Below are 21,172 nucleotides of genomic sequence, written 5' to 3'. Positions count from 1 at the left end.
TTCAATACAGACGCTCAGGTCTGACCCCCAGTATAACACAGTCCCCTGAACACAGGCAGGAGGAAGCACCAGCACCCTCCGCCCCCACCCAAGAGCTGGGAGCAGCAATCTGAGCACTACTGGGGGTGGCCTTGAATCAAAAGACCTCTTCAACTATTTTCTCCCCTTAAATATGCAGTCTTCTTACAATTCAGTGACTCAGTTTCTGTGGTTCTCGCTTTCTGCTCAGTGATCAGGGTTTCATTCTGTTCCATTTTCTCGTGCCCTCTTTTATTTCTTGAAGTATTGTTTTGTAGTTTTCTTTGTACAGGTCCTTTACCTCCTTAGTTGAGCTGATTCCGAGGTATCTGATTTTCTGAGGCATAATTGTGAATGGGATTGTTTTTTTCATATTACTTTCTACTCTCTCATTATTTGCACATAGGAAAGCCATGGACTTTTGGCTATTGATTTTATAGCTTGCGACTTTACTATACAAGTCTATTGTTTCTAGGAGTTTCTTGGTAAAGACTTTAGGGTTCTCTTAGTATCATGTGATCTGCAAATAGTGAGAGGTTGATTTCTTCCTTTCCTATCTGGATGCCCTTAATATCTTTTTCTTCTCTAACTGCTATGTCAAGTACTTCCATATGCCCATATGCAATTTTCTATGTAGCCACACTCCAAGCTCTATCTTAGGTGTCCAATTTTTTCCCACTTAACAATATGTTCGCCCATTCTCACCCTTTGCTATGGTCTTCCAAACCTACTTTTCTACACCAAACCTACTTCTCTCTGTAATCCATATTTGAAGACTTTACCAAAGTGCCTGCTAAAGGCATCTTTAAGGATGAAATCCCACTGACCAAGCAAGTGGAAGCAAAGATAAACAAATGGGACTCCCTTAAACTAAGAAGCTTCTGCAACACGGGGCTGGAGTAACTGTACAGCGGGTAGGGCGTTTGCCTTGCACGCGGCCGACCCAGGTTCGATTCCCAGAATCCCATATGGTCCTCAGAGCATGTGCAGGAGTCACCCCTGTGCATTGCCAGGTGTGACCCAAAAAGCAAAACAAAAAACAAACAAACAAAAAAAAACTTTCTGCACCTCAAAAGAAATAGTGACCAGGATACAAAGACACCTACAAAATGGGAAAGTATAGTCACTTAATACCCTCCTGATAAAGGTTAATATTAAAGATATGTAAGGGATTGGCTGAACTCCGCAAGAAGACATTCAATCCCATAAGAAAATGGGGAATGATATGAACAGAAACTTTCTCAAAGAAATTCAAATGGCCAAAAGGCACATAAAAAAATGCTCTTCATCACTTATCATCAGAGATGCAGATCAAAATAATAATGAGATATCATCTCACACCACATCTGGCACGTATCCAAAAGAACAAAAGCAACCAGTGTTGTCATGGATGTGGGGGTGTTTGATGTGGGGAGAAAGGGACTCTCCTCTTGGTGGGAATGCCGACTGGTCCAGCCTTTTTGGAAAACAATATGGACATTTCTTAAAAAACTAGAAATTGAGCACCCATTTGATCCAGCAATACCACTTCTGGGAATATACCCTGGGGACCCAAAAACACACAGCAGAAACACCATCTGCAGAGCCAGAATCTGGAAACAACCTGAGTGCCCAAGAACAGACAAATGAATAAAGAAACTATGGTACAACTATACAATACAACTACATAGCTGAATACTATGCAGCTGTCAGGAAAAAATGAAGTCATGAAATTTGCCTATAAATGGATGGACATACAGATATGCTGAGTGCAATGAGTCAGAAGGAAAGGGACAGATATAGAATGACTGCATTCATTTGTGGTACATAAAAAAATACATATAGTAGAATAATAATATCCATGACCAGGGAAAACAGGAGTTAGGAGGACTGGTCAATGGTTGGAACTAAGCACAAGTGTGTATGGGGCTGAGGGTAGATAAGACAAAGAGACCAGTATGACAATGAGAATGATCACGATGGACAAAACCTGAGGATTAAAAGTAGGTAACAGATATTCCTGATAAGCTTTCAGTATCAATATTTGCAAACCACAATGCCCAAAGTGGGGGGGAGGAGTGGAGTGAGAAGGAGAGACGGAGAGACAGACAAAGACAGAAACAGAGAAAGAAGAAAAGCACCTGCCACAGAGGTAGTAGGGGGTGGGGGGCAGGGTGATGGGAGAGAATCTGGGAAAACTGGTGCTGGGAAATGTACACTGGTGGAGGGATGGGTGTTGGAATTCTGTATGACTGAAATCCAATCATCAACAGCTTTGTAAGGATCTATCTCACAGTGATTCAATAAAAAAGTTTTTAAAAAAGTTATACTATATACTTGAGTTCACTGTGAGCTCTAAAATCTGATTTCCCTTTATTTACTGGTGCTAGGGCTGACACCCAGAGCCTCATACATGCAAAGCATACACCCTACACAGAATTATGGCCCTGGCTCTTCGAATTTTTTTAAATGTGACTACAGTTGAGAAATATATCATTTATATATTTCTTTCCTTGTTTAAATAGTGATGGCATAAACACTTACATTAAATATGAAATATTTTCTTACGGGGGAAGGATTAGAGATTCCTATTAGAATCTATGAGAGGTCATTTTCCCTCCTACTTCATCTGTTCTCTCCACTCCCCAACCCACTCACATTACTTTAAAATAGTTAAGTTGCAGTCTAGCCTAGAGGCAGGAAAATGAGCAAGATGAGTGCCTAAATTCCCTTCAGCCCAATGATGTTATGATTGAACTATTTCTCATTTACCAAAGATAGACAGTAATAAGTGTAATGCATCTCTTGTATCTAAGCCCTTTGCTGGCCCCTTTCTCAAATGCTGAAGTGGGTAATTCTATCTCTACGTTAACTTAATATTGACTTAAGTAAACAATGAGGACCAAAAGCAATTTCCGAAAGATTGGTTTAATAAACAGTGTAAATTTCATTTAAATAAAACTTTAAATTTTAGAACCAAAAATTGCCTTGGCTGAAATAACATTATGTCAAACAGAACATTTTGTAACACTGAAAAGGTGAGACAAAACAGAGACTCAGAACTAAATACAATCATATCTGTAACTTTCATACTGCTATTTCTGACATATGAAAACTGATACATTCTCCTGTAGAAAAATTAATACTAACTTAGAAAAGAATATAAAAAATTAAGGAAATATTAAGAATACTATACAATTAGAAAAACAGAATCCAAATTACTTAGGTATTACTTATTTCCTCTTAAAAAGTCTATTAAGTTTCACACTAAGTTATAAGGAAATCATTACCACTAAGATTGAAAACATTTTTACATGGACAAAATATCAGGATAGAACCTAAATACAATTTTTCTTTAAAAAAAAATACAGAACTACTATCTAAAGCAAGGGTTGTTACACTTATTAAAATATGCTGTGGCACTCCTGAAAGCAATACCATTCCAAATCAAAGCTATCCCTCTTTTTCTTCATAGAAGATTTAAGCTAAAGAAACAAAGAAAGAAAATCCAACAGCTGAAGACAACACTGAGCTATTTATAAGTCTTCTAGTCCCCCAGCCACCCTCACATGGGGGCTGTAAACAGCTAACTAAAATATCTTTGAGGCTCATACCCACACCCACTGATACAAGTAGAACTGTACCCACAGTGAAACTAGACTTCAGTTTTCTTTAGCAAGTATGTGCCTGCAGTAGTAAATTGGAGTAAATGTAACAATGACAATTGCTTGTTTTGTTTTTTAATGAAAACCATACCTTTTTCTCCAACAAATGGTAAAGACCAGGTAAAGACATCCATAAAATTGGGTAACCAGTAAGGATGTGGAGAACAATTAAATTGTCGAATATTCATCACATTATTTTCATACTTTAATACAGCAGCTGCAAGATAAGTTTGAATGACATGTAACAGTCTGTTTTTAGCTCAAAAAATCTAAAACACACAAAAATCAAAAAAATATCTTTTCTTCGTGTGGGGTCCCTCAGGAAGGGGGTACCAAGGGGTGCCAGAGATCAAATCGAGGGTTTCAAATATGCTCTACCCACTTGAGTCACATCCCTGGACACAAAAAAAATCTTTTTAAGTGGATGGGGAATCAAGGGAGAGTGAAATGAAGGGTTCCTAGGGAGAGGTAGGAATTAATTTTTAGGTATAATAAATAGTTTGTTTTAAAACAACTTTATGCATAGCAGTCAGACTTTTGTTATGCATTAATGAAATTTCCAAATCATATCTAAAACTTTCCTCAATTTATAATTCATTGATAAATGTGCACTTCTACTAAATCCAAAGTTGTGAAAACTCAAATTTCAGAAGAAACACAGAATGACAAAGAGCAATTTTCTAAAAGTTCAGATAAGTTGGAAGAATTTAAAAGAGTCTTTTTAGTTGCAGGCAATGTGAAAGGAATAGTTAATTGATAATAAACAAAAAAAAATGAAAACACTAATAAAACCAATTTGGAATGTTTATAATGAACATATTTCATTTCACTTTAATATTGGATAAACCAAGTGAAAAACTACTACAAATACTTCATTTCATTTAGAAAGAAATTCTACAGTAATACCCCAAATGGTGATAAAACCAAACAATCCAATAGCAATATATAAACATGCCAATTTCTGGTATACTTTCTAATATTTCAGTATGTTGATGTGAAAAACAGCTTAACTTTGCTGATCTAGATTTCAGCCCCTTCTTATTTTACTTTATGAAACACTAGGTTGGATAGGCAAGATTCTAATCTAAAGTATGCGCTAACTGTGCAATGCTTGGTAAATTATTTAACCAATATGCTTCTTAACTGTAAGACTAGTATGTCCATCCAACCTACCTCAAGTTGTTTTTTATGTGGTTTATTTCTTTCCTCTTTAAAGAAAAGCATTAAAATACAGAAAAATAAAACCTAAGATTTGTGATTTTGGCTAAAAAAAGTTAAAAGTTGTGTATTTATGTGAAATAAAAATATTTTCAATTTAGCTTCAAGAAATAAAGCGTAGAGGGCCAAAGAGATAATTCATTAGGCTGGGCACATGCTTTGCATGCAGGGAGCATAGACTTTATTCCAGGTACCACATGGTCCTCCAAGCATCAATGGGAGCAATCCCTGTGCACCGAGCTGGGAGTAGCCAGCAAGCACTGCCGGTGAGTCCCCTCCTCAAAACAAATAAAATAAAAATTAAAAAGGGAAGGAAGGAAATGAAACTAAGAACTGATACATGGTTTCACCTTTAAAAAAAAAAAGAGGAGCAAAGATCCTAGAAAATTGCCTTATAGATGGAACAAAACACTATACACTCATACCATGTAAGCACTCAAACTATATACAGACTCAAAACTCTACTGAGAGGTTTGATTTTGACAAGACAAGATTTAGTGGTTTGGGTTTCTTTTCTAAGTACTAACAAAAGTGATCCCTTAATCTCCTGAGACAAACTGACAAAGAACAACCAGTAAGATAATAATCAACTGATCACACAACACTAGGTTTCTTTAAAACTGACAAGGGATTTCACAATTGAATAGACAGGAACACTGGTGGAAAAATACAGATTCTGGTACTTGCTTTGGCAGCGTATGTACTAAAACTGGAATGATAGATTACCAGAGCCCCTGAGTAGGACTGACAAGTAGGTTAAAGCATACCACACTTGAAAAACGAAAACAAAAACCCAGAAAATTTTGTTCTTGATAATGGAGTCAAAGTTGTAGTAATGTTTCTCTTTAAAATTAATGCCACTCTTCATTATGTATCTTACAATTTTCAAAACTGATGAGCCAAAAATATAATTTGGAGTATTTTAGCACAGGGCATAATCTTTAAGAGGCTATCTTACAAAGGTAAACATCTTGGGGTTTGGTATCAGAGATAGCTCAATGGGCAGAGCACATGCAAAATAGGCTTTCAGAGGCCTGTATCAATCCCTAACAGCATCAAAACAAACAAAAAGACAAGCAAGAAGCTAAATGTCAGTTGTATTGCTACTTTGGTAAGGAACATAGTATTAAGCTTTCATAGCATATTCTGTATCAAAGTTATTACATAGCATGTCACTGATCTTCTAAGGATCACTTCCAATCTTAAAAAAAATTATCTGCTCTCCTTCTGAACTCACACCATGTTCCATATTTAGCAATTATCTCATTATATTTCTAAATGTACTTTCAAAAGTCTCCAACCTTCTGCTCTTTCCTCCTGGCACATCCACTCTAGCCTAACCCAAGAAGCTATGACATGGTCAACTAAATTCCAGACATGTCAAGACTGAACAGGACCTAGCTTCTTAATTTCCTCTTCTGAAAATATAAACTACGTAAACATATCCAAACTCATCTTCAATGTCTTTGGTGGCACACACTTAACCAGATTAAAATCCTTGGATATCATCTGTCAGTACTCAAAATTAAATGAAACAATTCTTTTAGGCATAAAATTTGGAGAGAAGATTTAAAAAAAAAAAAAAGAGGGAAAATTTTTTCTTTCCAAAGCAATTTTTTTAAATAGAGAATGCAGGATAGGGAAGAGTGTATTCCTCCCTGAAAAGAGGTCAGAATTAATCAAAAAGACTGAACTGCAGGGGCCGATGTGATAGTATTGCAGATAAGGTGCTTGCCTTGTAGGCAGCTGACCCAGGCTCAATCTTAGGAACCCGATGAGTTCCCTGAGCTGACCAGGAGTGATCCCTGAGTACACAGTCAGGAGTAAGCCCCGAGCACCACTGAGTGTGGCCCAAAAACCAAAAAATTTTTTAAAAAGATGAACCCCAGATCTTCATAGGACAGTGATAAGATTAGTAGTAAGATTAAGTAGAGAGTAAGACAGGAAAAGACTACCCTCAGTGAATATACAAGAAACATGATAAATAAATATACACTGTAAATGAAAGTGAAAGCAGAAGCAGCTTTAAGCAAACAAGAAAACACTGTCTACATTATAAGGGGAAAGATTTAAGAAAGGGGAGTTTGAGAAAATCATGTTTGATTTTGTCTGATGTATTCAGCTTGAGTTCTTTTGTAAGACAGTTCTTGTGAGTGAATGGTCATAAATGATTTAAGTTTCACATTTTGGATTTCTATTTCTTATTCTCTCCCCTCCCTTATATCTTAATTTTTTTATGAGATTTGGAGAGTTACAGTTTCAAACAATGCCCCTTTTCTATTATTTTTTTTTAAATAAAATCAACAAAAATGCTAGCTGTTTAACAATTTTATCAACAACATCTTACCTTTATTATTGTAGACATCTAAGTAATTAGGTGCCGAAAAAATTGTTATTAATGAAGGGAACCCTGTAGTTTGACTTTTTCTGTACATTCTATAGCTGCAAAACAAATAGCTTAATATGCATCGTAAAGCATCAATCATGATTACTAAGTTTGATTCGTATTTAAGGTGTTAATTTGGGTTGGGGAAACAGAATTCTTACCCTGCATCTTGAGCTTCATGAGCTCTAATAATCGATAACAAGTTATTGTTTTGCAAAAATTCACACACTGCTGGATAGCTGTGGGGGAAAGAAAGTAAATTAAGTAATATAATAGTTTTCTATATATTTTTTCTATAGTACTATGTACCAGTTTAAAAACTAAAACGTCACTAATCACTAATCCTGGAATATATTTCCTTACTTATAAAAATAAGAACATCCTCGAACTGTATTGTGACTAAAATGTTCCTGTGACTTTTCATTTCCAAAATCTTCAGAAGGATCAGACCATAACAAGTCACACATTGGTCCAAATGCAGGTGGCTCTTTGAATCTATCTAACTGTGAAAGAAAGAAAAGAAACAAAGAATAGAAATAACTCATCAAAAAGTGAAGCTAGGAGGGACACAGGAACGTGAACGTAATACCAACTTTGAACACTACCCATATTATATTGTTCTGGTTAGGATATTTTTTCTTAAAATACAATATAGTAAAAAAAAATACAATATAGTAATCCCACCATTACACAATCTTAATAGTAATGGTAACTTTGAAGCGCGTCTACTCTATACTGCACATGAGAATCAACCTTGAAACTAAATAGATACTTACTCTCCTAATATCATCCAGTGTGTGTATTTCTGGTGAAAGTCCACCATGAACACAAAGAAATTGTTGATTTAAAAGTGCAGCAAGAGGCAGGCTATCAAAAGCTTCCATACAAGCTTCATAAACTCTTTCTGAATATTTAATTTTACCTAAAAAATGATAAATTATTATCATTAGTTTTCATCATTTTAAAAACTATATATACACATGACTATTAAAACCAAATCAAGGAAACTATAAACACAGAAAGCAGACAAGCAATGACCAGAGGTTGAGAGCAGATACAAAGGCAGTAAGCAAAAAGATAATTACAAAATAATAGGATTTTTCCATATTATGACTACAGTGATAGGGATCTTTATACATTTGTCACAACTCAAAACTAAACATCACAAAAAGTGAATTTTACTATACATACAAATATTTTAAAAATAAACATTTTTGTATTTACTTTGGGTATATAGTAAATGGTTTTAAATTATTAAAGTTCAGGGGTTGGGAAGATAACACAGTGGGTAGGGTGCCTGCCCTGCACATGACCTACCCAGTTTAACATGTAGTTCCTTGAGCCCTACCAGGAGTAATCCCTAAGTGCAAACTCAGAGTTCGGAGCACTGCCAGATGTGGCACAAAGCCCAACAAAGTAAACTAAGTTCAATCTCTAAATATAACTCAATCCTTTACCTTTCTATGCCAACCAGAGCAAAATTAAAACTATACGCACAATTTAAATAGTTTAAATACTTAAATTAAGAATGACTACTTTGTTAAATGAAAGCAAGATCACTATTTTATTATGAAATTCAAAGTTCATCCAACCAAAAAAATAAAATATTTATACATGGGCAGAGCTAAGAAATTCTCTTTAATCTACAACAAACGCTTACTGAGTTTATGGAACCAGACAGTTAACACTAGGGCATGAAGATGCCATGCTGCTCAGTTCCTCGGTGCCAGGGACCACCAAGGTCACCCTGTTGATACTCGGGGCCTACGAAGGCCATGCCTGACCATGCTTAGAGGTCTCCAGGACCACACCTGTAGTGCTCAGGGGTGCTGATGAGAATTTTCATCAGATAGGCGGAGATGGACTCTTGTGCTATCTCCCTGGCCCTGTCATTTACTTGTAAGAAGATCTTGCCTAGGGGCTGGAGCGATAGCATAGCGGGTGTTCGCCTTGCACTCGGCTGACATGAGTTTGATTCCAAGCATCCCATATGTCCCCTGAACACCACCAGGAGTAATTCCTGAGTTCATGAGCCAGGAGTAACCCTGTGCATCACAGGGTGTGACCCAAAAAAAGAAGAAGAAGAAGAAAAAAAGAATATCTTGCCTAGTAATTTTGAGGATCATAGCTCTTTAATACATTTTTTAAATTAAAAATAACAAATGGGGGGAAAAAGTATCTTGCACATTCCTTTGCTCCTATATGCCTTTCCTGAGTATTTTGTGGTTTGGTAAAATTTTTAGTGGATGATTTGATCACTGTATCACTGTCATCCTGTTGCTCATCGATTTGCTCGGGTGGGCACCATTGTCCCTGTCAAGTTAGGGTCAGGGGAATGAGACCCACTATTGTTACTGTTTTTGGCATATCAAATACGCCACAGGTAGCTTGACAGGCTCTGATGCACAAGATTCTGCATCGCTCTCTTCCGGTAGCTTTGTTTTATGTAGGCAAAAAGAAAAAAAAGGTTTAGCTTCTATTTTCTTTATTGATTTTATTTTGGGGTGCTGGGGGGGACACGCTTCTCTCAGCACAGTGCTCTGAGGCTGCTATTGATGCTGCCACTCACTAGTTCTGGTACTGGCATGAAGATGGAGCTCTTCTATATGAAGCATGCTCTTCAGTCTGCCAAGCTCTCCCCAGCCCCTCTGCATTTCCTTTTCTATTCTATTTTCCCTTTAATAGTGTTACATCAAATATTCGAAAATCTATATCCAGCAACCAGCGGTCCAAAACGGATAGTCTGCTGACCTGTTTTTCAACAGTTTCAGCACTGTGGTTTAATAAAAATTTAAATTCGATTGCTTTTAGGTCAAGCACGAACTTTCTAGGTCTCATTTTATATTCATTTAGGTTACCACACCTCTGATAGTACCCATCACTATATTGTTCTTTTACTATAAGTCTCTAGTAATGTGTTTTTTATTAGATTAGATTATGTTTTGGGATAAAATATTTCTGAAATTACTTCTTTTTTTTTTTTTTTTTTGATTTTTGGGTCACACCTGGCGATGCACAGGGGACCATATGGGATGCTGGGAATCGAACCCGGGTCGGCCAGGTGCAAGGCAAATGCCCTACCCGCTGTGCTATTGCTCCAGCCCCAAATTCGCAAATTACTTCTATTTTAATACAATAGTTCACCCTATTTCTGCAATTTTGTCTTCCAAGGCTTCAGTTACCAGAGGCAACTGAGGTCTGAAAAATGTAACATTTATTTTAAAAGAGAATACATTCATATAATTACTTTTGTTCCATTTTGTGATTCTTGTAACTTTTGTAACAATGCCTAATTTATGAATAATATATAGAAAAGCACAGAAATATCAAACATCTTACTATCTCTGGTTTTAGCCATCTACTGGGGATCTTGGAATGTATCTCTAGAGATAAGGTGGGAACAGTATGTTTACAAACACATAGCTAAAGGCATGAAAAAGGTCAAAACTGTTATATTATATAGTAGCTACTAGTAATCATATTGAGAAATTAGCTAAATATTGTAGGTTAAAGATTTCAATTCACTAATAGAATGTTTGAAATAATCCGCTATGATGACATGATAATCTGTTAAGAATAATCATGTCTCTATATTGGGAAACAAAAAAATCTACGATGCAACCACTTTTTTATTAGCTTTTTTCTATTCTTCCTGTTAATAAAGCTAATTTAATATTAAAACCACATAGATAAAAATATTCCTCAGTACACTTTAAAAGACGTAAATATCTGGTGCCAGAGACAGTGCAGGGGGTAAGGTGCTTGCCTATCCCTTACACTTCTTATGGCCCCATGCCAACCCAGCCAGGAGTGATCCCTGAGTATGGACAAGTATGCCACACCCCCACTCCCCCCTCCATAAAACAAAACAAAAAGGATAAAAGCATCTCAACAGAGAGCAGAGAAATAGTATAGTGAGGAACCAAGGAGTCTCTGTAGCCAAAACAAAAGAAAAACATCTGAATAAATCACCATTAAGTACCAGAGTGGATCAGAGAGATAATACAAGTGTTAAAGTGTTTGCCTTGCACAAGACCAACCCTGGATTAATTCTTGACACTGCAGATGGTCCCCCAAGCACCACTAGATGTGACCCCTGAGCATAGATCCAGGAGTAAGGTTGGCCCAAATACCACAAATAAGTAAAAATACATTAAAACAAAAACCACCAGACAGATCTTGATCTTCCTCAAAGCTGTGTTTGGGCACAAATTTTGACCTTACATGATACACTGTAAAGTCTCCATGTCTCCATAACTACGACTACCCATATTCTAGCAATACTCACATTCTTGCTTAAAGGTGAAATATTCAGTTAGGTGTCTGCATTCATGGTTTCCTCTTAGAAGAAATAATGTGCTTGGGTACAGAATCTTCAGGACCCATAAATATAAGACACACTGCAAAAGAAAATGTCCTCAGTGAATTTATTTTCTATTATTAAGCTGTTCAAATTTTATTCCTTTTCCTCAATGCACCCTTAAAATTTCCAGTTTCCTTTTTAAAAAGGTTTTTGGGCTACACCTCGTGGCACTCATGGTTGAGTCTGAGCTCTGCAATCAGCAATCATTTCTGGCAGGCTCAGAGGGTTATACTTGAAGCCACAACTGAACCCAGGTAGGTCGCATGCAAGGGAAATACCCTACCTAATGTACTATTGTTCTGGTCTTTCCATTACTCTTTTTCTCTTTTTCTCTTTGTTCTTTACTAAAATATAAACTCCATAAAATCAGAGACTTTGTTATTTTATTCACTTGTTCTCCACTTCTAGAAAACAAACTAGCAAATTATAGATAGTTAACATCTGCTGAACGAATTAATCAAATAGTGTATTTGATTATTAATTACAAACAGCAGGTTGGCAGTAATTTTTAAAAGAACAGTAGCTAACATTTATTGAATAGTTACAATGTACTAAAGTTTCACTACATAATTCCCAATTATTCCTCAAACCTATAAAGTAATAATATCTCTATTCCAGAAGGGAGAAGACTAAATGATCTGCAACTTGTCTGAAATCATAAAAAATGTAAGTAATGGAGAAAGGATTCTGATCTAACCTTAAGCATTATGTTATGCTACCTAAGGTTATAGCCATCTTTTGTGCTTGTTTTCTCTGAACATTGTGTTACATAAGATAGATGCTTATTATTATCTAAAGTGATATGAAAAAGTATGATCATTTTAAATTAAATAATATTATAACAGACAACAGATGCTTTCTTCTAAAGTTTTAACACAGACTCAGATTTTATTTGGCAAAATAAAGGAAAGGGATATTTCATATGTTTAAAGACATATATAGAAAATTTTACATATATACACCTATGTATTATAATATATAAAAAATTATACAAAAAGAAAACTTTAGGGGCTGGAGAGAGAGTACAGTAGGAAGGTCTTGCCTGCATGCAGCCGACTCAGGTTAAATCCCTGGCATCCCAAATAGTCCTCCAAGCACTGCCAGGAGTAAGCCCTGAGCACTGCCCGGTGTGCCTCCCTCCCCCCCAAAAAAGATAAAATTTTAAGGCAATGTTTAATAATTAAGACCTTCATTTTATTCACATAAAAAGAGGGGCCAAGAAATAGTACATCAGGTAAGGCCTGCACATGGCTGATCCAGCTAACTTAGGTTCAATCTCTGGTAACCTATATGGTTTCCCAGTACCTCCAGGAATGATTCCTGAGTGCAAGCCAGGAGTAAACCCTGAGCACTACTAGGTTTGGACTCTGTCCCTCCCTATCCACCCCCCCGGAAAAAAAGGGAAGAAAAAATGTCAGGGAAATACTTATTAGTTTTGCTTATTTTGACTTATTTTCCTCTTATAACACTAAAATCTATTAACAGAGACAGCTACAAATAACTAATACAAGGTCGTTCACATCAACATGTTCCATTACCAGCTAAGCTCCCCAAATTGTTTAACATTTCTAAGCTCCTGATCTTTATGCTTAGAAGGGCCATTTTCCAGTTTTATACAAGCCTTGAAGGACCATAAAAGGGGCTAATGATGAAACAATCAATAGAACTATTCAATTTTTTAAAATTCCTATTTAGGCAAATAGCAATCTGAGTTCTTATTCCCTTTGGGAATTCTGGCTTATCTCAAAAAGGAAGTTAAAAACACTGGAGAATGGGTTATAAAACAACAGTTATTCAGGTAAGACTCAGTATCAACTGGGAGAAGAGCTTCAGACCACAGGCTTGGGATACGGAAATGGCTCAGAGGGTTTAAGGACATGATTTCCATGCAGGAGTCCTAAGTCTGATCCCTCACACCATGTGGTCCCCCATGCACTGCCTGTAATTATCCCTGAACACCAGTAGTCACCACGGGGTGTGGTCTAAAAAATCAAAAGCAAAACAAAAAGAAACAATAGCTTTGCAGTCTATATTACCTGCTTGCATTGCTTACTAACAATGTGACTTTGGACAAGCTATTTAACCCCTCCAAGTCTCAGGTTCTTCATCTATGTAAGACATAAAATAACAGCGTTTACCTCATAACATTATTATAAGGAATAAATTATCATTGTGTTACTTAGAACATGCCTGAAAAATATTCAATGTTTGACTATAGTATCTACTGATAGAGCTGTTACCTAGCAACTTTACTCTAGGAATCTGTCCTACAGAAATAATTGGGTAATTAAGCAAAGATAAATAAACAACATGACTCAATGAAGTATTATCTGGAATGGGAACACTGAGAACACCTGAAATGCCTAACAATGAGAAACTAAATTAGCTGTGGTTTGTTTATTCAACAAAATACAAGGCAGTTATTAAATATGCTATAAATTCATACTTACTACCTGGAATGCCTTCATAGTACGGCCTCTGTTCTCTATTTATGTAATTAGAAAATTAAGAGGAGCCAAAAAAGAACCATCAACAGGAGATTTTAATGAGTCTTAAAAAAATTAGTATTTTTAACTATTTTTGACTATTGATACTCCATATGATCTTTCTGCTTCGTTTCGGGGTCTCACCCACTGGTTTTCAGGGACTATTCCAGCTTCCAGCATTCTGTGGGGGTACCAGCGCCAGAAATAAACCTGGGCTTTGAAATAAAGGGAATAAAGGGCCTGGAGCACAAGCTCTACATGAGAGATTGTGCTCCAGGCTCTCTTCTATCCTGTTGAGCTATGTCCCAGCCCATAAAGTTTGATTTTAATAGCTAAATAAGGAGATTGAACTGTTAAATTGTAAACAATAAAATCTTTATAATATGCTTATTTAATCTCAGAAACTTTAATTAATCTTTTTTTCACATGGGTTTTCACATCTTTTTTTCACATGGGTTTAGCTCTCTTGCCATCAAGGGCAAGAGAGCTAAATAGTGCTTGCTTCTTAGGATCACTAAATCCAGGGCAATAAGGATGCTTCAGTCTGCTTATAATTTTCAGAGAAAAACAGCAATAATACTTACATAAACAGTGATACAAGGAAAATCAATAGAATAGTTTAAGATAGAAGAGAAAGATTTTTCCTGAAAACTTCAGCATAAGTAGAGATATTAAAAAGAACCCAATAAGTAGCTTAACTTACTAGGAATTACTGAAAATCATCTGTTAACACTTAAAAGCAAATCAAATGACAGTATATGATTATTACCTCTATACTAAAATAACCTCTGTCCACATAATCACCAAGAAAAAGGTATCGTGTATTAGCAGGTGATCCTCCTACTTCAAAAAGTTTCATCAGATCAAAAAATTGGCCATGGATGTCACCACACACTGAAACAAGAAGATTATTAGTTATGGGGGAAAAAACCCTCTAATATAACAAATTTTATATCAATTCTTATTTCTTTTACATAAAAGAGTGTAAATTCTGTCAAGAAACATCTGGGAAGGAAGTCGTCTAGTAATAATAAAGATGACGTACAAACAAGTATTCACGTACTAAAGACTTAGAACATATATAACAGAAATAGTGAAATTTTTAATCACTGACAAAATTTTCTTTTTCTTCTTTTTTTTTAAGTGACAAAATTATCTAAATTTGTAAAATTCCTCTTTAGGAAGCCAAGAATGTGTATAAGTCTTAGGATGACAAAATTATTATGATGGAAGTAAACAAATCCATTTCGATTCAATACATTCTGTGACTTCTATATTATTAACTCTGATAGGTCTTGGAACACTAAGGCACTCGCTCCAAAGTTATTTGAATCCAACTGAATTATGGCCAATATAACTGATGAAACCCTCACAAAAACATATTAGACTAACTTCTGCACTCAGATTATTGATTACTTAGAATCATGTTTGTCCACAGAACGGGCAAAAATTTTAAAAAATCTAAAAAAAAAAACTTAAAAAATTACAGATAATTTGGAAATTCAAGACAATATCCATGTAATTTAATAATTCATAATATGACTGAAAACAGCTTTCTGTCAATAAACTAAAGGTATAATAAAGGTTCCTTAACTTAAATTTACTAAAGGTGTAATAAAGATCCCAAAAGTTAAGCGAGTGTACCTGTAATTGGAGCTTCTACTTCTATCATGGTTTTCTCTCTCCGAAGGATGGCAGCACCCTCATTGATAATTCTAAGTGCAATTTCTTCATCTACCCGACCTTCTTTTACTAAGTGATTCTTCAGAACATCAACCCTGGGTATCCCATCCATATCAAACACTTCTTCAGATGTCAAGCGATGTGTTGGGGGGAAAGGAACAGCTGTAATAGTTTTAATTAATAAAAAATATTATATATTAGCATAAAAATAATGAGTCTGGATAAAAAAGACTGGATTCTGGTTACTTATTATGAACAAATATTTAAATTCCTTTTTTGAAATCATACTTTTAATTAATCTATACATAATATTCTTTGAGAATTAAACAATTATTTCACAAAATAAAAATGTTTTTCCAAGATAACTAAAGCTCTTTTCTTTAGGTCAAATTACTTATTGGCAGAACTCTGAAAACATATTATAAATGAAGAATAATAAATACAACTTATACCACATACACCTGAAGAGAAAAAAAATTCCAGTTGTAGGGTGATCCATCAGGTTCCTAATAAAAATATAAAAAAAAAAATTGTTTTCTGGCCAACAGAGACTTTCAGAAGTATAGGTAAGACAAACACTTAACAAATTTTAATTTAGTTAGATGCACATATAGGCTTAAAATCAGTACCATGTGATTCTGAAGAAGTGCCTTTTTCCCTACCGACAGATTTCACAAATCACCTTCACTGGAACATGAAGTATATTACTTTTCATTGGAATATACTTTTAGAACATCTGACACTTTCAACTTCCATTTAATGTTTGAAATATGGCACTTCTAAATAAAATTTCATCTAAAATGCTATCATTTGTTTTGTTTTTGGACTATAAGTGATTGTGTTCAGGGGTTATTCCTGGCATAGTGCTTGGGGGGGGTCACTCATGTGTGGGGACTATATGGTGTGGGGACTCAAACCTAGGGCTCCTACATTCACAGCATGCACTCCAGCCTTTAAGCTTTCTCTCTGAACCCATCACTGAGAACTGATTCCAAGTCACAATTCCCGTTTGCCTAGCTACCGCATAGTTGGCCTTTTGACTCTTAGAGTACGTATTTTTCATTTCCACAGGTAATCACCAACTGCTCTGTTTTAACATAAATGGAATGAACAACAGGAAGATCTATTTTTAATATCTAGCACAACTGTGAGGTCATAACCTTAAATATTATAATACATGCTAAACGTATTTGTTTCTCCCACCCCTCCTAAAAAAAAAAGCCTAAATTTAACAAGTAACCTAGTTATGCTCTTAAGAGCAGTTGGGGACTGGGAAATGGTAGAAAATTTAGGGCTCATGTCTAGCACATGCTCAACCTGGGTTCAATCCCTGGCAACACACATGGTTACCCAAGCACCATCAGGTGGAGCCTTGGAACCTCCTGAGTAAGCGTCACTGGGTGTGGACTCCAAGGCCTCAAGAGCACCACAGGGGTGGCCCAGGTAGTCCTCAGCATCACAGGACTCAAGCACTGAGCTGTTGGCCCAAAGGGTGTGAACCTTCAGACCCCTAAATCCAACTTGGGAGACCATACCCCTGAAAATAATAACCCCCACCAAAAAATTAAGAGAAATGCAGTTTGGATTGGAGTAATTTTAGGTTCTCTGCCAAATAAGTGTATTGATTTTCAAAACAGAAGAGAAATTTATGGAAGCAATCTATGTCAAGAATTAAAGTGATTCCCTCTTTACAGAAAAAAAATTTTTTTAGAAAAAAATTGAACTTATTTAGATATGTACTATATGGTGTTTTCTTGGACTTTCAGTGTTATCACTGTGGTTATGATGCATTATACAAAATAACCAAAGTGCTCAGAAACAATAAATTCCTCGTATTTAATTAAAATCAAAACTTTTTATTGAGGTACTGTGACTTACAATGTTAATGATGTTCCCCATGCACATAATTCCAACACCACACCCATCATCAATGTACCCGCAAGGTGCCCAATACCCCTCCTTTCCAACTCCCCAACAGACACAGAGTCAGCTGTGTGGATCAGTTTTCTTACTGTGTTTTTGGTCCTCTGTTGCTGCCTTGCTGTCCATCTTTTTAAGTCCCACATATGAGAAAGATTATTCTGGATTATTCTGCACCTATCCCTTTCCTTCTGACTTTACTTGCCATGATATCCTAATTCCATCCATGTTGCAGCAAACAACATGATTTTGTTCGTTCTTAGAGTTGCACAATATTTCATTATCCATATATACAACGTTTTTATCCATTCATCTATACCAGACATTTGGATTGTTTCCATATCTCAGTTACTGTACTAAAAGCTGTGATGAACACAGGTGTGTGTGTATATCCTTTCATATGAATGTTTTTGTTTTTTTGGGATAGATGCCAAGAAGTTAATTCCTCACATTTCAATGTAAATAAAGTAACTAAAAACAGAGGCTGAGGTAGAATTGTATCAATTACCTAAGAAACATAGTAACTGTCTCCTCATAAAAAAAAAATCTTTAGAAATAAAATAGAACTAAAAGACCAGTGCAGAGATAGTCTAATACCTTTCGAGGAATGAGCACAGGTCATGAAGTTAATGCCATCATATCTAATCAATGTAGATGAAACCATAAGAGATTAGTGTTGTTCAAATACCACCACACAATGTGGAGAACAGCGAGTTTCAACAGACTATTTTATCAGTAAGTAAAAAAACAAGGAAAAAACATGTACAGAGCTATTTAAAACTAGAATAGATGCTCTAGAACGTTTTATTAGTAGATAAAAAGAGCCATGTACAGAGTTACTAAGGAGCTGTAGAACGTGATATAATCAAGAGGGGGAAAAAACCCTGATCAACTAGAACTTGGTCTAATGGCGAGTTACTGACTCCTGGTTATTAGAGGGTTACTGGTCATTAGAGAGTCAAAAAATTTTCCTTCTAAAACTAGTATTTTGGGGCCAGGGTGATAGCAAACAGGGTACAGTACATGCCTGCCTTATAAATGAGGCTCCAAGTGGGATCCATGGAACTGAAGGCTCTACCCCAGCTCTGCTCGATGTGCCCTGGTAGTCCCCAGCACAGTACCATCCGGGCATGTACTGGGGAGGCCCCTAGAAAAAGCAAAATCAATATTCTCAACCGCTACTTTGCCTTGTAACTCCTAAGACATTTTAAAGTATTTTCAGGCTTTTAAAAGTTCTTTTTTACTCTGATTCATTTACAGCCAATTATTCCTGCTCTACCAAGGTATTCTATGTATTTTTTCTTATTTCAGAATATTTTCCTATAATTGTGATAGACAAAAACCAAATAGAAGTTGGCAATGATGCAACTTCTGGCAGATATCTCTCTGGACTTAGTTACTAAAATACTAAATTACAGAAACCCAAAACTGAGAGGCCGCTAAGTGTGGTCACTCGACCTCATACCTCTTCATCCTCAGCAATGGAAAACAAATTATCTAATGCTTCCTTTTCAGCAGGTCTGACTTTAGGGGAGAGACTCTCCAAACAATAGTGAGTTTTGTTGAAATATTGTATGCAATCAAAGTGAAAGTAAAGTGAAATTTATTAGTTACAGGGGGGGGGCTTGGGGGGGCTAGGGGCGTGGGGGGGTTTGGGGTGTGAGGGGGCGGGGTGGAGCTATACTGGGATTCTTGGTGGTGGAATATGAGCACTGGTGAAGGGATGGGTATTCGAGCATTGTATAACTGAGATTTAAACCTGAAAACTTTGTAACTTTCCACATGGTGACTCAATAAAAAATTAAAAAAAAAAAACCAAATAGAGAATTAGTTTAAATAGGTTAAAAGATCTACAAATATCGCCTTAAATAACCTACTTTTCAACAAGAAAAATAATTGGTAATATTCCTTTTAACCAAATTTGTTTTGTTGAAAATTTTCATTTTACCCAATTTTAGCATATAGGGCATATCTCTATAAAATCAGTTATGTTCAGAAGTCATTTTAACTCAGAGTTAAAGTACAGGAGCCTAAAATCAAGGCCTGAAGTTTTAATTTAGAATAATGGGGAAATATAAACAAGGGATGTTGTGATCAGAGATGGGGAATGGACCGGATCTTACTTTTTCTAGTACTGAGCAAGAAATACTAAGAATAAACTAATCCTCAAAACAAGTGAAAAGGGCCAGAGAGATAGCAAAGCAGTTAGGTCACTTGTCTTGCACACACCAATCCAAGTTCAATCCGCAGAACCACATATGATCCTTCAAGTCCACCACAGTGGGACCTGGGCATCAAAGACAAAATAAATACATAATCCTTGTTCCCCAACTCTAAGCAAAGGCTCCACTCCTAACCCCATAAGGTTTCTAACAACAGCTGGGATTCAGCCTGTGCCAAGAGTATTCCAAAATATCACTCAGATGCCCATGCTTCCCATCACTACTATCCTTGGCGACTGTTCAGAACAAAATCCCTCTTATCATATGTACTATATACTTCTTATCATACATACATACTTCTTATCATACATACTCAATACAATGACATTCACTGGTTGTTTTAGCACTCCAGAATTAACATAAATTTAAAAAAGAAAATAAATCCTTCCTCCTCTACACTTTAGTCCTTCACTGAATGCTGCCTTTATCACTCCAATTAAATCTTAGATTCTGAATCAAAAGTGAGATTATTTCTCACTTTTAAATAGTATATACTGCTAATTTCCCCATACTCTACTAATACCAGTAAGGGTCTGTCTTTTCTTTTCCCAGTTTCCCTTCCGATATTATCACTCCAGTGAACACACACACACACACACACACACACACATGCACACGCGCGCACACACACACACAAAGAGGTTTCCTTTGAAGTGCATATATTCTAGTTCTTTTCTCGTCAACTACTAAACTTATCCTAAACTCAGTTTATATATCCGTGTGGATGACCTATATAAAGCATAACTGAAAGACTTGAATTCCACTCGACTCACCTCCTTAGACTTGACCTTACTTACTACTTTGCTTCTGCAATTGCAACCTCTCACTACATGATCCAAACCTAACCTATCCTATCCTATCCTATCCCAGTTTTACTCCCTTTTTCCATCAGTTTCCCCTCCCAAGCCCTCCTCTACCCTCTCCATCTGCTTTTCAACTATCAAGAATGGAAAGTTCTTCCTAATCCCCTCTGGCTACAGTGCTCCAAAAATGTTGATGCTATTCCACTAGTCACCCATTTTTCCAACCATACTCTGACTGCCCTTTTGTACTTCTACCTTACCTACCAAGCAAAACTGCTGGATCTGGGTTGAATAAATTGCTTTGCAGAACTAGAAAGATAATGCAAAGAGCTGGAACACATGCCTGACATCACCACATGGGCCACTGAGCACCACTGGTGTGGCCCAGTTAGTCCCGAGAACTACTGGACCCAAAATCACTATCTAGCC

General features: G+C 36.2%; 1 protein-coding gene across 5 annotated transcripts in view; it reads right to left on the bottom strand.

Moving 5' to 3' along the window:
* Positions 1–21,172, bottom strand: part of PPP3CB (protein phosphatase 3 catalytic subunit beta) — a 62,067-nt gene that overhangs the window by 25,920 nt on the left and 14,975 nt on the right. For 4 of the 5 annotated variants that reach the window (XM_055133749.1, XM_055133750.1, XM_055133752.1 and 1 more), the window contains exons 2-9: positions 15,760–15,960; positions 14,885–15,009; positions 11,555–11,666; positions 8,043–8,188; positions 7,630–7,769; positions 7,428–7,505; positions 7,228–7,322; positions 3,754–3,879 (exon numbers count right to left, since the gene is read on the bottom strand). In XM_055133749.1, coding sequence (XP_054989724.1) covers positions 3,754–3,879; positions 7,228–7,322; positions 7,428–7,505; positions 7,630–7,769; positions 8,043–8,188; positions 11,555–11,666; positions 14,885–15,009; positions 15,760–15,960 — 1,023 coding nt within the window. The remainder of the gene's footprint in view (positions 1–3,753; positions 3,880–7,227; positions 7,323–7,427; positions 7,506–7,629; positions 7,770–8,042; positions 8,189–11,554; positions 11,667–14,884; positions 15,010–15,759; positions 15,961–21,172) is intronic. The other variant, XM_055133751.1, reaches the window with a different exon arrangement.

Source organism: Sorex araneus, chromosome 3 (genome assembly GCF_027595985.1).
Source record: "Sorex araneus isolate mSorAra2 chromosome 3, mSorAra2.pri, whole genome shotgun sequence".
In the NCBI taxonomy this organism is placed as follows: domain Eukaryota; kingdom Metazoa; phylum Chordata; class Mammalia; order Eulipotyphla; family Soricidae; genus Sorex; species Sorex araneus.
This window is presented reverse-complemented; position numbering and strand designations above follow the sequence as displayed.